The sequence below is a fragment of the Myodes glareolus genome, chromosome 10 (genome assembly GCF_982192425.1).
Source record: "Myodes glareolus chromosome 10, mMyoGla1.1, whole genome shotgun sequence".
In the NCBI taxonomy this organism is placed as follows: Eukaryota; Metazoa; Chordata; class Mammalia; order Rodentia; family Cricetidae; genus Myodes; species Myodes glareolus.
The window spans coordinates 74,882,326-74,899,748 of NC_142035.1; the positions used below are offsets into that span (position 1 = coordinate 74,882,326).

At 48.0% G+C, this 17,423-nt stretch overlaps 1 protein-coding gene across 6 annotated transcripts in view; it reads left to right on the top strand.

Moving 5' to 3' along the window:
• Kiaa1549l (KIAA1549 like) overlaps positions 1-17,423 on the top strand; it is a 273,927-nt gene that overhangs the window by 173,446 nt on the left and 83,058 nt on the right. For all 6 annotated transcript variants that reach the window (XM_085696701.2, XM_085696702.2, XM_085696703.2 and 3 more), the window contains 4 exons: positions 611-773; positions 2,540-2,599; positions 7,873-8,024; positions 11,736-11,907. In XM_085696701.2, the coding sequence (XP_085552827.2) occupies positions 611-773; positions 2,540-2,599; positions 7,873-8,024; positions 11,736-11,907 (547 nt within the window). The remainder of the gene's footprint in view (positions 1-610; positions 774-2,539; positions 2,600-7,872; positions 8,025-11,735; positions 11,908-17,423) is intronic.

The window sequence follows — 17,423 nt, forward strand, 5'->3', positions numbered from 1 at the left end:
CTTTCTCATACTCCATACCAAATTAATGGCTCACAGAAGGAAGTCATTGTGCCATGAAGGATCTGTTTTGTATTTCTGAATTCCTGTTATGCTCCTATTCCGTCACCCCACTCATAACAACCTGAAAGGTCCCTGAACATTTGGCAGTCGGGCCATCTTCCTGTACCCCCATGCTCTGCTTTATAGCTCCAGAATTATAGTGGTCACTGAGTCAGCTTAACCCCTGGAAAAGACACACGAGTGATTAAGAGCCAGAAATCAAGATTGCTTGGGTTCAAATCCTGACTCTGTCGTGCATGAGCTGTATGACCTCAGACAAATCCCGGTCACGCCAGGCCGTGGTTTCCACATGTGTGAAAGGCAATCATAAATAGATAGTCCTTGCAGGGTTAGAACAGGGTGGAGATGTGTACCCCCATAGCCCAGTGCCTGCCATGATCCACATCTGTAAACAACGACTTACTATTCTTTTTTTCCTCTTTGCTGTCTCCCCACTGCCCTTCCATGGCAACCCACAACTTCTGTTGGACGGTCCCTTCCTCGGCCTCTATGACACAGACCCTCACCTTATTTGGCATGTCTCCTTCCCTTTTGCTCCTGTGTCATTCAGATCGTGAGCACGTCCAATGCCTCCCAAGCCGTCACCCTGGTGTACGCTGTGGGCAATCAGAGCTCCTTCCTCAACGGCACCGTGGCCAGCAGCCTCCTTAGCCAGCTCTCTGCGGAGCTGGTAGGGTTCTACCTCACTTACCCTCCGCTCACCATCGCTGAACGTGAGTACGTGCGCCTCAGCCTCATGTAGAAGGGCCTTGGGTTTCCCCTGGAGGTGTTCTCTTGTGCTACACTGCATACTGTGTGTATTATCTTGAGCAACTGAAAAATGCAACACATGGGGGTTAAATTGTCAAAAAGATCATTGCACACTGCAAGAGAGCCCTTGCTTGATGCTTACAATGAGCCTATGAGGTGGGTGCGAAACTAGGAGAAAAAAAATTGAAGCTCCCTCCTCCCAGTTTTCATAGGACATCCACTCTCCCACAGCTAACAAGGCTGTGTGGGGACCTGTGCTCCGAGCGTTGCCTTCCAGGGCATCTGTCCTTAGGAACAGTCCTGGTTGCCATGGTTTCCTTTCCCCTCCACAAATGTTCCTAGACCTTTCCGTCCAGCTGACTACAGGCAGCAGAATGCAAACTTTGCAATCTGTGTCGTGACTTCACTTGAAGTCCCCATAGTCTGAGTCCTTGGCTCTCGGTAACGCTTGTTACATAATCCTCATTGCTATGCAGTCAAGTGGACTTTGAAGACAGACAAAGTCTGTCTTCAGCCCGCCTTTTGTCACTAGACATTTGCTGGGTAACTAAAGGAAGTGACGCTCTGTACCCTACATTTAATTATTATATTTCACAAGGTCACTGGCAAAGATTTCGTTTTAAAATATACCCATTAGCAAAAGTGTTCTGTAATTTCTTTCTGTAGTTGTTTTGAAATTATAAATAAATGAGATTGCATGCACATGTACGTGAACGTGTGTGCGTGTGTATGTGTGTCAAAGGTATACTTGTCACTTAGCAACCACTGAGAAGTTTTTAACGTGTTTATTGGAAAGATCTTATCAACTTTCAGGCAGTAAGGATGACTCTGAACTCATAAAAAGATTATGCCACGAAAGATGACGGTAGGATGTCACAGGGCAGCAGGAGTTACCTTCTTTAACAAACTCAGTATTCTAATAATAATCAGTTAAGTTGAACTGGAGTGGTAAGGACTTGGGAATTGGCTCAGTTGCTGAAGTGCTTGCTATGCAAGCCTGAAAATCTGAGTTTTAGCTCAGTACCCACATTTGAAGAAAAAAAAAATCCTGATGAGGTGCTCACAACTGTAACACTAGTGCTGAGAGACTGGCCCAGGACAGTCAGGCTAGCCAAATCAACAAGCTCATGGTTCAGTGAGAGATCCTGTCTCAGAAAATAAAATGGGAAGCAAATTAGAAAGACACTTGCCATCCTCCTCCGGCTTAAACATGCATGTGTACACTTACACACACACAAAAGTTCTACTGAGCACTGACTGTATGTGAGCCCCTGTACTGTGCCCTCTACATGTGTGGATTCTCATAGTGAGCATGCTGGTAAAGCAGGCGATAACTTTCAGTACCACATGTAAGCCCGCAATGCCAGAAAGACCCGTGAAGAGATCTCCACTCCTTAGACCTGCATGGTGCTAGATGACCTATTCAGAGGAAGCCCCAGCTAAGGCAGCTGCAACTGTGGTTGCTGATGGCCATGGTGTTCCATGTAAGAAGGCTTGGAGGGAAAACTTCACAGAGAGAAACTCCTGAATCTGAGCCCCTTGGAGGGGTTGTCCCCCACTGAGTCACCTTTCTATACAATAAAATACTTTGACCTGTGTACAATAGATTTCTCAGAAACAGCAGTGTGGGACCCAGCTGCTTTCCAGCTCGTCACTTCCGTGTTCCCCTTGATAATGCTCACTCATGCAGCCTATCAAAGAGAGCCGATGTGTGTTTTATCTGTTTCAGCACTGGAATATCCCAACCTTGATATCTCAGAAACAACCAGAGACTACTGGGTCATCACAGGTAACATCTGATTTCTGTGTGTCCCTCTCTGTATCATCGGGGTTGGTTTGTCTAAAACGGGTGCCATTTTGTGACAGGACCAACATCTTTGGTCCTCCCCTATAAATCAAGGAGTTCCTTCTATCGGACTGGAAGGGAGTGGGGAAGCTGAGAAAAAAACACCCTGAAGATGATTACTGATAAATAATTCAAAACTGCTACCTCAATGGTCCCATCCTCAGCCTATCTCATGGCAACACCAGTGGGTGACCGTCTGGGGCACGCCTGTGTGGGTGGCCGTCTGGGGCACGTCTGTGTGGGTGGCCATCTGGGGCACGCCTGTGTGGGTGGCCGTCTGGGGCACGTCTGTGTGGGTGGACGTCTAGGGCACGCCTGTGTGGGTGGCCGTCTGGGGCACGCCTGTGTGGATGGCCGTCTGGGGCACGCCTGTGTGGGTGGCAGTCTGGGGCACGTCTGTGTGGGTGTTAGTCTGTCCTGCAAAACCCAAATCAAAGCCAGAGGAGGGCCATATATGCGCTGCTCCTTCTCGGGGCACATGACGCACCCACGTCAATCCTGATGTGCTCTGCAGATGAGGTCCAGTGGGAGTCGAAGAGCAGGAGTGTCCTGGTAGCATTTTTTTTAATCTCTTGACATTTCACAGCTGAACATTATGAACCAGTAAAAACATTCTGTTTGTGTTGTTCAAGTCTCCCAGTGCCTCTAAAATGAGAGAAGCAGCATTATTGAGCAAATGGAGAGGACAGCTGTTGGTAGGAGGAAAGTGACCAGCCAGCCATCAGAGTGTAGACAGTTGAAAGTTACATTCTCGATGGTCTGCAAGTCTGAGATCAAGGCTCCAATAATAGTTTTGCATCTTCCTCCCATCCTCTTGACGTGAAGTTGGTCACCTTCCCCGTTTGTCTCTGCTAGTTCTTCCCTGAGCCTGTCTGTCCTGATTTCCTTTTCTTAGAAGGACACCAGACACATTGGATGATGGCCCATGTTCGTGACCTCATTTTAATTTCATTACCCCTACAAAGATCCTCTGCCCAAATACTATCACCCTCTGACATGCTGGGGGTTGGGACTTGCACATGTGAACTGGGGGAACATAGTCTAGCCCTTCAATGAGGAGGTAGGAAGCTCCTTCAAGACTTGGAAATGTGCTTAGGGGAGCAGCTGCCCCGAGCTCCCTTCCCTCATCCATCCTTCCCTCACTGCTGTCCCAAGCACGTGGCAGGTGGGCTGTTGTCTAAAGTTCCATCCAAGGAGTTCCCACCCTGCTGTGTGATGCCTGCCTAGGCCCTCTTCTCAAGGACACATTGCCCACGTGCCCCCACTGCAATCTTTGGTATGCAGAGGCCATTTGAACTGCTAAGAAGGCAAACTAAAGAAGCGTATTTTTAACAAATTAGAAACAGCTCTACCAGGATGCAAACCCCAGAGAGGCCATGCTAACCCAGCAACGCATGTCTGAGCCAGCGGGTTACATAACGCTACAAAATCACGAGTCCTCCTCAAGCAATGGTGCCTCTTCCTTCACAGATGTTCCCCCTTCTCTGAACTTTAAAGTTTACACTCAATGATCATAATCCATTCTTAAGCACAGGCTGCCCTTGACAGCCACCGGTGGGACCCCCCCCCCACCTGCCATGCCTTGCTGTGCCTTTGTTTGGGTGGCATTATCTTAAGGGAAGCTATGCACAAGGTCTTTTTTCTGGGCTCGCCTGGGACTTAACTTTTCATACTCACTTATGTAACTTCCTTCCTCATTGCTGTTGTTGGCATTGTAGTTGGTGATCTAAACAGGATTGCCTAATTGTTTAGGCAATCTAAACAATTTAGGTGATCTAAACTGTCTCTCAGCTGGTGGCATCGATCAGTTAGTACTTGTGAGGAACTGGAGCCATGCTATGGCATGACCCTCTTGCCTTCCATATGAACCATGACCACTTTACAAACTTCTGGGAAGCCTGTGCTAGCTTGCCCTATCATAAAAGAAAGGGCTGATGACCGGGAGCCAGCAATGAGGGTCTTTGCTCGGCCTTGGCCCCCAGACCATCACCACAAGCCCTGTCCTTTTCAATTTGCAGCAACTCCCCCTTTCTGTAGTTCCTATTGCAAGCTCTACTTGCTCTTGTCTGTTTTACAGCTGAACTTACATGGACAATGTTGTTCGTTTTCCCCTCTTGCAGAGGGTCCTTCTTTGTTGGAAAATCGGCAGCGATGGGTGACCTCTGCAATTTCTTTTTACAGAGAACCTACAGGCTGTCCTACTATCTGAGGATCCTGCAATTGGTTCTATAGAAGTAAACAAGATAAAGATACCCAGATATTGGTGACTATGGCTTGAAGATATAGTTTAGTCAGTAAAGTGTTTGCCATGCAGGTATGAGGGCCGGGGCTAGACTCCCCAGGACCCATATCAAAGGGAGGCAGATCCCTGGGACTCACTAGCCAGCTAGCCCTAGACTAACCAGCAAGCCCTTCTCCGATTTATACATCCGCCATTGTTTCCTCCCTAGAGACGAAGTGGCTGTGATCCAGTGACCAGTGACTTTCTTCTCTTCTCACCCCTGCTTCTTACTAGTGTGTCCCACAGTCAGTCCCCTGGGCCCTCTGGGCTTCACACACTCGCCCGTAGAATGAGGGAGGGCACCAGCTGAGTACAAAGACTCCAGGAGTCTGAACGCATGGGAGTCAACCACAAATGAGATAGTTTAGCTCAAGTGCAGGTGGCTGACCCTTGCCTGGTGATGGATCTCAGAGCTCGGAGTGATGAGAAGTAAAACGAGAAGGGCGTTGCGGTCTTGAACTTTTCATACCAGCGCAGGGACTTGGAAGGCCTCCTCCGCTCTGAATCCGTGGTGGCTGAGAGTGGGTGGCTAAGAAGGCCCTGGCTGGTGTGCTGAGAGGGCTGAGCCTCTGTGTCACTGTGCCAGCTCTGAGTGCGCGCCCCTCCATTGCCTTCCAGGAAGGCAAACAGGGCCTACGAGAGCGTGCTGTGGACCTCGGGAGAGAGGAGGGGAACCATGTGCAGGGGCTCAGATCCAGGCCTTCCCTGACATTTCCTCCTCTGGCAAGAATGGACCTAGCAAAGGGGGATGGGGGGCTTATGACAGGAATGGCTTCCACACAGTCGTGTCCTAGAGCACTGCTCAAAGTAGCATTGCTGAGTTAGTTCTTAAGTCAGTAGCTGTCTCAGGGGAGAACTGGGGTCCTGAGGAGCTATGGGACTTGTCTCAGGAAGGGGAGCAGTGGCTCAGACTCGCACCCCTGCTTCTGACACCCAGCGCCACCCAACTGACACCAAGAAGAACTCACTCCTTTTCTGGAGAGCTGCAGCGGCGGAACACACTCCAGTCATCTAGGCGTTGATCGCTGTACGGCTCTGGGTGCTCCCCGCGTGTCTCTGTGCTTGCCCAGAGATGTTTTGTCGTTTTAAAGAGAAAATTACTAAAAACACATATAAAGTAAAATGTCCCATTTTAAACAACTTAAACTTACAACTCAGTATCCCAGAGAGCGTCTGTAACACAAGCGACCATTAACTGCTGGGGCATTTTTCTCACCTAGAAGTCTGACAGTTGCCTTTACTTGGTGTCTGTCTTTGAATCATGACTGAGATTCCTGTAAACCAATCATGGTGTCCCCCCTCTTCCTTTGGTCCACTAGTTGCGGGAGAGGTGGGCAACTTAGAAGTCATTTCAGTGTCTGACCTGTATATTTACTACACGGGATGTTTTTGAACCAGGCTCCCCTGTGTGAGGTAGGAAACCCCGTGGGACCCTGGGAGTCTGCAGGGCACTGACAGTGCGATATAGCAGCGTTCACCTCTGTTTGCAGGGACTTGGCTGGCAAACAATCAAGAGTCCCTCGCCAGGGCCCTATGGCTTTGCTTTATACCCTCCAGGGAGATCGTTTGATGTTTTTAGAGACCCAGCTGTGGGTTTGATTTCCTTCTTGGTCCGTGTATCAGTGTCATTCTCTGAGCCTCACTTTTGACGGCTTGGTCTGACCACGTGTGGATTCATCATTGGTGCTGGCTGCATGTAATGCCCTGCTTGATCAGCGGCTACAGAGACACCATGCTCTTTGGGAGGGGCTGTTTCTGCACTTTGGTGGATGAGTGGTATTGATGATACTGGGCTGGACTGTGTTAGAAAACCATTCCCAGCCCTGATGAGCTTTAATTGCTTTAAAAACCCAGCAATCTATTTGAATACTAAAATTTTGGTTGTGACTGTGTCTGAAGGCACTGTTTGCATGCTTGGGGTGAAATTGCTTCCCATGGGGTGTAGAACAAGAGTTGGACTCTATACATAAATGAAAACAGGCAGTTGTCCCTATAGAAAGCCCTAGAGAGGCCCTAATGCTCTTACAACTCTCATCCATGCCCTAGTGGTGACTTGCAACTTGACTGTCAGTGTCTCCCTTACTGTCCCCAGAAATGGCTGTTGAGATCCAACCACGTAGAGGTAAGGGCCAGGAAAGAATCCCATGTACCTTTCATAGACAGGGTCAAACTGCCTTATGCACCCTGTCCCCTTTGACCTGAGAACCTCCTGGACATGTGCTTGCTCTGAGGTGCCCTTCCCTTTAGCAGAGAACTGGACTCCAGTGCCTTGCTAAAGGACCCGTAATTGACAGGAGCCAGAAATGAGAGAGAGCACATTCCTTCCACTAACTTGTCTTATTCTTGAATGGGAGAGGACATGATGGGCCCTGGGCAGCTTTAGGGGTAGGAAGCATCCTATCTAGCAGGGAGAGATAAGGATACGGAACGGCATAGTTCGTCCAAATGTGTGCACTCCAGTTCCAGGATGGCTCTGTGAATCCTTGGCCACGCTGTTGAGAAAGAGAAATCAACCCTGAGTCTGGGTTTGCAAGTGAGAACCAGCCCAGCCCCCAATTAGCTGCACCCACAGCTCAACTGTATTCCCTGTGGACTCTGCATGGTGTGTCATCTTTAAAAGTTTGGGTTTGACGATGAAATGTTTGAAATGGCACCGCTGACAGAAGAAACACACAGCTTTGGAGTTCTAGAAGCTTGGGTTCTTACCCTGACTCTGCTGCTTGCTCGCTGGACAGTCTTAGGCAGGCCACTAACCCTTCCAACATGTGTAACACATAGGCAAGGATCCTTAGCGTATGAACTGCCTTGGAGGAGAAGTAGGTAAGGTTGGCCAAGCCTCATTGTAAGTAGGGCACAGTGGCTCTTACCATGCAGGGCAGGTGGTGGTGTAGTTACTGGGTCATCTGAGCATCCCTTCTGCCTTCTGCATCTCTAGTGCTCCAAGGCGTAGACAACTCGCTGGTAGGCCTGCACAACCAGAGCTTCGCCCGGGTCATGGAGCAGCGTCTAGCCCAACTCTTCATGATGTCCCAGCAACAGAGTCGGCGGTTTAAACGGGCCACCACCTTGGGAAGCTATACTGTGCAGGTAGGCATATGCACTGGGGTTTTCTAATGACCGTGGGAGGGATGTGTTTCCTGGGACTAAACAACTACGTGTGCCCAGACGCACATCCACGCTGCCAACTGACTTAAGCCACTTGATCAACACTCCTCTGGAGCATTCAAGGCTGCGGGTCAGTCTCCTTTCATCGTTAGTACATAGATTACCAGGAAGTGAGTCTCTATATATGTGGATATTCATGAAGCAAACGTTCCCAAGTCACTTCTCACTCTCCTGCCAGTTCCTTATACCTCTCAAAGAAACCACCAGCATAAACTTCTCTGGGTTAGTTTTAAGGGACTTGTGTAGTCAGGACAGCAGCTGTGCCTGTGGAGACTATCCAGACCTCCCTCCAGACTTTATCCAGTTCTCCCTAGAGTGGAAATGTCCTTAGTGTATTGGAACCAATCCATGCAACTTAAATATGATTAACGTCATCCTTCACCCCTGAGCATCCATCTCTAACATGCTCATTGACAAAGCTCCCATCACAGATACCCTCCTAGTAATGTGACCTTCCGCTGGCCTATGCGCTCCTGATTGACAGCCGACCACGTCTGCATAGATGCACAGTGCCATGCTGTCTATGTGGAAATGCAGACATCAGCACAATGTGTCTGCCAATCACATCCCCATTTCTTGAAAGTCATCCACCTGCTCTTCCTGCAGGAGTTGCATCAGAGACACTCCATGTCTCCTTATACAGTAGTGCATTGTGCTCATGATCCTTTTGGATGCCAGTTTGGTTCAGCAAGTTTGCTCCATGCCAGCCCATCGCTAAGTAAAAGGTCTGTTCCATGTAAGCCCTTCAACTCATGCTTTCCTAACGACAGAAAGCAAGTTGCTGGTGACCACATGGCTGTGAAGTGGTTTGCATCAGTCCATGTGAGAGGAAGGACCTTCTTACAAGCCCCGTGCTACTTGTAACCCTAACACGTCCACACATTTCAGAGACTGCAGAGAGATGGCGTGGTGGAGTGAGGAAGTGGCACTTCTCTTTTTCTGAAAACATCTACATAGAGATGCTATAGATTGCTTCTGACATCATACTTGGCTTAATCATGGTAAGAAGTGCTATCACGTTGGAAGTGAGTGACGTTAATAGATATTTGAATTATCACTCGCCTCCGCCAGGCTGTTCAAGCACTGCCCGCCTCCTCTCCCACTTGGGGAAGGAGCGACATGTCGAAGCCTCCCCCAAACCTACAAGATGGCACTTCCATTGTCTTTCACCCAGAGACCTTTCTGCTGGGTCGAGACCCTTTATAAAATGACTTCCCTGCATAAATGTGGAGATTTAGATGGCTAGAACTTAGTTATCTGGGAAGATGGCTCAGCCAGAGAAGGGCTTGCTGCACAGTATGAAGGCCTGAGTTTGGATCCTCAGAACACACCACAAAGCAGGTCTTGGCAGCACATAACTCTAACACCAGAACTGGAAGGTTAGGGGTGGGAAGATCCTGGGGGGTTGCTAGCCAGCTAGCCAAACCAAATTAAGTGAGCTCAGGTTTAGTGAAAGACACTTTCTCAAAAACCGAGGTAGAAAGTGATGGAGGAAGATTCCAAAAGTTGACCTTTAACCTGCACACAGGCAAGAGCAGCGCACACACACATGCACACACGCACACGCACACGCACACACACACACACACAAAACATAAATTTTTAAAATTATATTCTCTTTCTTCCTATCCAAGTTGAGCATGGTTCTGAATTTTGGATTAATTCAGTCCTGTATTTTCTATACAGATTTCACCCCCATGCATAGATCCTTACAAGCATGCCATGTTGTTTTTCCTGTTTTAAATTTTATATTCTATAATTTGTAATCCACATTCATATGAACTGGAGTAGTTCATTCATTATAATCTATTATATGACTTTCCATAACTCATTTATTCAGTTTACTACTATTGACTTTTGGATTTTTCAGGGTTTTTTGAAGTTGTTAATGAACTTTCCATAAACATTTTTGTAATATCTTTTTATATTCTATAAAATTCAATGTCTGTAATGTATACTCTGAAAATACTGTAATATAATTAATTAATTGCTAATTCTAAGAGCCAAAGGTTAAAATCCTAAATTCTCAGTGCTTACCATGCCTATAAACATACAATAAAACACTATCTCCATATCAGATAATTATCATAATCATATCATATGATTTTCAATTTGTAATTAAAAAGTTAAAAGGAACACTTTAAATGTCTAACAACAAAGGGCTTGCTAGGTAATCTTATGAGACAGATATCTGAGTGCCTTGTGGAGAGAAATGCTTCTGCTTTTGAAACAGATTGGGCCACTTTAAAATGCAAGCAAAAATGGTGAGCTGCAGGCCTGAGATGGCTCAGCAGGTAAAGGCACCTGCACTAAGCCTGAGGACTTGAGTTCAATTCCTGGGACCCTTGATAGAAGGAGAGAACCTATTCCTACAAGTCGTCCTCTGACCACACATGCATCATGTCACGTGTGTGTGTGCATGCACACATAAATGTAAAAACTGTGAATTATGATGCTGTATAGGGAGTGTGATGATTTTATAAGATAATAGAGAAAAAGTTTGTGTAGAAAATACAAAGATTAGGAACAAAAGCTCTAAGATGCTAATTGTTCTTTGATGTCAGAGGAAGAACTATACATTAATATTTTTTTCATTGCTTGATGCTTTTCCATCTGAATGTAAAGTTTGTAGTGGGCTGAGCTCCCAAAGTCTAGTCAATGAGAGGGAAGAGTGAGAATATGAGCACAGAGGTCAAGACCATGATGGGGACACCCACAGAAACAGCTGACCTGAGCTAGTGGGAGCTCCCTGACTCTGGACTGACAGCGGGGGAACCAGCATAGGACCAAACTAGGTCCCCTGAATGTGGATGACAGTTGTAAGGCTGAGGCAGACTGTTGGGACCACTGGCAGTGGGATCAGGATTTATCCCTACTGCTTGAACTGGCTTTTTGGAACCTATTCTCTTTGCTCAGCCTAGTTATAGTGGGGAGGGCCTTAGTTCCACCTCAAAGGATGTGCTAGACTTTGTTGACTCCCCAGGGGAAGCCTTACCGTCTCTGAGGAGTGAGTGGGGGATGGGGTGGGGAGAAGGTGGAGGGGGCAGAGCAGGGAGTGGGAACTGAGATTGATATGTCAAATGAGAAAAGATTGTTTTCTAAAAATTTAATTAATTGATTTTTTTTTAAGAAACGCAAAGAAGCAAGCCTCTATGTAGCTGATTTGGGAAAAGGAGTCTGAGTTTACGATTGTCACTTTTATCAGAGGTCTCCTCTTATAGACAGATAGGTCATTTACCCCTTTCAGGCAATTGAAGAGTTTTGAAATTAAAGCACCTTGTTTGGGATACCTAGTGTGCCCTGAGTTAGCACGGAGGCCTATTTTCAAATGAGGCCAAAGCTTAGTGGAGGTTGGGAAACTCGCTCTTCCTTGTTCATCCCCAGCTTCCGGCTGCCTTCCAGATGCTGCTGTGTTTCAAGCCCCGCTTTCTCCGCTCAGCCTCTCCTTCCAGGGATAACCAGCTTCCTGAGACTCTGCGGAGGACCATAGGGCAGATCTCTAGCCTGTCCCTGTGGGTCCTCTAGGACCCAGTAGGCCTCAATGACTCAGTGAGGCGAGCCTTCTGATGGCTCAGAGGCCTGCAGGGCCTGTCCAAGATGCCCCGGCAACACCCTGCTTCTCTTTTTTGAAAGATGGTGAAGATGCAGCGAGTGCCAGGACCAAAGGACCCAGCAGAGCTGACGTACTACACCCTGTACAACGGGAAGCCACTGCTGGGGACTGCAGCAGCCAAGATCCTGAGCACCATCGACTCCCAGAGAATGGCCTTGACCCTGCACCACGTTGTCCTTCTGCAGGCTGACCGTAAGGAGTCTGTTCATTCGGTGCTTTAACGACATTAATTATTTTCGTGCGGCCCGGTGCTCCTCCAAACGGTATCGGTGGTCTTACAGCTGAGCAAAGCTATAAAGATCCAACAGCTCTTTTCTGTTAAAGCAGTAAGCGTTAGGTGAGGGTGGTGGTTTGCAATATCTGAATGATAGAAGGTGATAATGTCCCTTTGTCCCCAGGTGCCAACTCCCCTTCCTCCTCAGATCCAATACCATCTAGCTACAGAAAATAACTGCAGCTGAGATCATATTTATGCGCGGGGGGAATTAAAAACAATTTGATTCAGTGAATATTCAGTTCCTTGTGAACTATGCTTAGCACTGGCGGTCATTAGAAGTGGGTGGCACCTGGTCTCCAGCTCTGAGGGACAGCGTTGTTGATGCATGGGGCTGCCAGTAGGACACTGGTACCTGCATAGGGAGGGTTTGCTTTGAAGGATCCCCCTGAAGTAGGGGACAGAAACTGCTCTGTGGCCGCTCTTGTGGCATTTACTATGCTCCAGCTATTGACCTTCTGTTCTCATAGGGCTCTGTTTATTCAGCTCCAAATTACGGGAGGTCAAACAGGCACAAAAAAAATGTAGGATAACCAGATTACCCATCACAAACCAGCACTTGGCCAAGACACCAATCCGGGTACTTCCAACGTCAGACTTGTGTTCTTAGCTATGTCATACTTTAAGAGCTCATTAAAGGGAAGGGAAGGGTGTGCCAGAAAAACACCGTGAGTGAAAATGCGGGAGAGACGTACCAGGTGTGCCTAGAAACACAAGGAGTTTAAGTGGCTCAGGGCAAAAACAAAAGCAACAAAGAACAGGTGGAGGATTTGATGGAAGGGTAAGGAAGGTCAGTTCCTATGGTTTTCTGGATGGTGTCCGCCCTCCCCAAAGAGCGTCAGGTTGGTTCACACCCGGCTCCTGACTCTCCTCTCCTCCTCCTCCTCTTCTCTTGCTTTCACTGGGGATGACTGTGTGACAGACAGACCATGCTTGGCTGGTACATCCTCCCAGACACACCTGTGCTGAGGGATGATGACAGCCATCCTCTGCAGTCTTGTTTTTGAAATGACACTTTCAACTGTGAGTCTCTTCCTTTTCTCGTTTCCTGTTCCCTCTTCAGGGCCTCTGTTCTTGTCAGTTTCTGGTCCCCACTTCCTGTGTTTTGTAGTCTTTCCTATGTAAGTTCCCCCAAAGTTCTGTCCTCCGTGTTTACATCTGTCTGCCCGACCCCAGAACAAATCCCGAGGAAAGGAGAGAGAGGTGGCAATGCTAGGCATGGAGCACAGGATGCATTCAGAATCTTCTGAGCAACAGAGGTGCTGGGTACAAACAACAGATTTTCCTGGCAGGAAAAGAGGTGGGAGATCAGAGAGTTAGGGGAGACGTCTGGGTGTTGACTTGAGCCCTGCATTTGTTGAGATGCAAAAGGTGTGGATTTAATGTCTGGGGTGGAAATCAGGGGTGTGGAAGTGGGACGTTAAGTTTGAAATGTCTACTAGAGGACCACACGGAAGTCAAGAGAAAGAGGGTTGGGAACATCAACACACGGAGCAGGAGAGTGATGGGGAAACTTCAGCCAATCACATTCTGCAATTGAGCAAGAGTGAAAACCGTGAAACTTCCCAGGAAGTCCATGTGTGGAAGAGCAAGAGCCAATGGGGTCCTGAGGAGTGGCGAGGGGCTGGAAGGAGATGCAGGAGACAGTGAGATTTAGGAAGCAAGTGGAGAGACTAGAGAGATGACTCAGAGGTTAAGAGCACTTACTGCTCTGGCAGAGGATGCAAGTTCAGTTCCCAGCAGCCACACTGGGGAACTCACAACTGCCTGGAGCTTTAGCTCCAGAAAGGAAGCTCACGCACAACTCTCATGGAAAGGGGTGGGCTTCTAGGCTTATTTAGATCCTCTAGAGGCAGTCCGATCAGGTAAAAGTTGACAGAGTTTGGTCTGATGGAGATTTTTTTGGTGACCCAGCTAGCAGTGGCTCGGAAAGGTTGGTAAGAAGGGGATCGTGATGGGACAGTAGTGACAGAAAGGAAGGTGAGTGGAACAGTCGTTTGGGGTGAGTTTGGTTTTCTGCGGGGATGGTCATAAAGAGGGAGTGACAGAGGAGAAAAAGGTGAGATGTGTAAGTCAGAATCCTCAAGTGAGCAAAGAGATTGGGCCTAGCGCGCGTGTGGAGAGATCCTACACGACCGTCCTAGTAGAAGGAGAAAGAAAACAACAGTACCACAGTGCATTTGGTAACTGAAGCCTAAGGGTGCATTCTGATTGGCTCTGTTCTCTTGGGGCCACCATGAAGTGGAATGACCACTGGGCTTCATGCTGGAGATGGATTTAAGCAGAGCCAACTGGTTAGGACAGCGTAGCAGGTTCCCAAGGCATCCTCATCCTCGTCTGCCCTGCTGTGTCCAGATAATTCCTTCTCCTCTTTCATCCCAGGTCCAGTGCAGGGGAGATGGCTCAGTGGGTAAGAAAATGGGGGTCTGAGTTCAAATCCCCAACATTCACATAAAAAGCTGTGTGTCACCATGTGCACCATTCCCCCAGCTTTGTTGTGGGTAGAAACAGGATTGCTGGGGCTTGCTGACCCAAGCATAGCTCTCGGCTTGGTAAGAGACCCTGTCTCGAGGCAGCAAGGCAAAGAGTAGCTATGGATGCCTATCATCCTCCTCTGGCCTCCATGCATACGTGGGCATGAACACTCATGAAATCTACACCATACACACATATCCTCCATCATCCTGCCACCCTCTCTGGATTCCCCGGGACACCGCTCACTGGACATTCTTAGCAGCCTGACTCACTGGCCCCCTTCCTCTCCATCATTTCTCTGGTCCCTGCTCTATGCTCCTTTTGGTTTCTTTGTTCTGAGACTTCCTCTCTGCTCCAGACCTGTGGTACATGGGAAAGGATGAGAAGAGCTGTCCTTGGTGACTACAAGAAGCAAACACACACAGGGGAGGGGACTGAGGCCGAGAGGACTTGGCTGACGGTGGGTGGCAGGGACAGGGAAGGCACTAAGAGAAGGGGAAAGGAGAGGAGCTCACATCAGATTGGATGTGTGGAGCCTTTTGGAAACCACTCTAGGTGCTGAGGAAGGACTAAGGAGGGACCAAGGTTGCAGCTCTCCTGCCCGCTCCCAAAGCCATCTCACGGTGACCTCTCACCTTTGCTTCTTTGTCTCTGCCTCTCCACTAACCCACACAGCAGCGCCATTCTCCAGGTCTCTCCTTTCCCCATCTTCAGCCATGGCAGTAGCGTCCCCGTGCTCACAGGGACATGCACAATCGTGTACCTTCCATGCTGCCATTAGAATCGCTGTAATCACATCTGAGTTCTGCTCTCACATCAGCTCCCTAAAAAATAGCTATTATCTCTTCATCCTCTATAGAATAAAGTGCACCTTCCTGGAAATGGGTCTTCACAGTAACTCAGACTGAGCGCCCCCACTCAGGGGTCTTTATAGTCTGGTCTCCAGGAATCCTGGTTTGCTTTCTGTTGTTGCGGGAAAACGCTATAACCAAAGTTACTTGGGGATGAAAAGGTTTATTTACACTTCCGTATCATAGGCCTTCATTGAGGGGAATTAGGGCCGGAGCTGAAGCAGAGATCATGGAGGAACACTGACTTGCCCCCCAAGCCTTGCTTAGTTTTTTTTTCTTATACCACCCAGGATCACCTGCCCAGAGGTGGCACCACCCACATTTGACTAGGCCCTCCCACAGTCATCATTGGTCAGGAAAATGCCCCACAGACTTTCCTACAGACCAATCTGATGGGGTTCCTTATTCCCAGATGACCATAGTTCGTATTAAGTTTGTCCAAATACTAACCCGTACACCAGGCTGTTCTTCATGCCGTACAGTCTTCTTTCCCCTTCCTGTCTCATGATTCAGCCTTGAGAGTGTGCTCACTCCACACCATCCTTGTCCTGAGTGAACAGGCTAAGTAAGCCAAATAAATACTACGCCAAATAAACGCTACACTAGCTGGTGGTAAATGCCACACAGAAAATGTAGGCAGGAAGGGCTGTGGATACGGAGGAGATGAAGTTGTGATTTAAGTTGCTTGGGGACATGAGAGGATCCGTGAACAGCCAGCTAAATTGGAGGTGGGAGGGAACATAAAGATTCCTGAAACCGTCTAGGACCTGGTCCAGACAAAGCAGGGTGTGAGGCTGAGTGAGGAGGTTCACAAGGAGGAAGAATGGAAGTGGTGGGGGTCTAAGGCACAGGAGAAGGGCCCCACTAGATTCCACGGGCTGGCCCTGAGTGGAGGAGAAGCCACGGGAGGGTTTGGGCAGGAAAGCAGCATAGACTGAACACTCACTCCTCAGTGGAGCCCTGGATGGTATCGCCCTGCATCTACTCACACAGCTGTAGAGGACAACATTTGAGAAAAGAAGCCTAAAGCATAGTTGAATCTTTCTCCGTTTAGCATCTGACGAGGTGAGACTCATTCGTCTGTTTACACTGTTTGGAGCCTCCTGGCAAATGCTCATGTGAATGTGCACTCCAGCACACACACAGACGGAGGCTCACACTTCCATTCCCGTGTGATAGCTCACAGAGCCTTTCAGAGTGGTTTTAGGGAGATGCCCTTTCCTATCACCTAGGCTCTCAGTTTTCTTACCTGTGGACCAGGATGAGAACAGGATGCAGGCCCAGGCTTGCCATCTTGTGTGATGCCAAGGAGACACTCGGAGCTTATTATTTCCTTCCTCTCTGTCCTCTACTGAACCTCCTGCAATTTAAATGACCACTCAGGCCTGTCCATAGCCTCATACGTTTAGATCTCATGCCAATGACTCCATTGGATTGTCAGGACTCCAATTGACCTAGCTTTAATATCTTTTGACTGCTAAAGGAATGTATTAATATGCATAAATGTGTTCTCTCCTCCATTTAAATAGAGGTGAAGGAATTTTACATTCTGCACCAAAAAGAAAGGTATCCACCCAAACAATAAAACTAAATGCAGAGTACATAACTATTCCATGCTCACTAGTTATATACACATGTGTGCATTTGCTGTGTATGTATATGTTGATACATATGTATGCATTTAGAATAGGTTCTCATACACCACACGTATATGTCCATCAGGTGATAAGGAGGACTTCCTGGTCTGCATCAGGATAAAATAGCCCACCCTGAAAAAGGTATTAGTGAGACTTTCCACAGAGGCTCTGAGCTTTAGAAAATGTTAATGCCACAGAACTCACATATAAATACAAGCTACTAAGAGCAGTAGCAATTAAATGCAATGTCAACAGAGGCACATTATCTAATGAGCTGTTTTCAGAAGTTAATAATGTGATTAATCACTGATTGATACAGACCATGGAAAGAGAAACTCTTCTATACTAATAGGATCTGGAGCCCAAGGGCAGCCAGATCACAGGCAGAACTTGGCTAACAGCTGAAGTCAAGGTGATTGCAACCAGAGGGGGACCAGCTGGCTCCTCAGACAGATTGTCCCCATGTGGCAT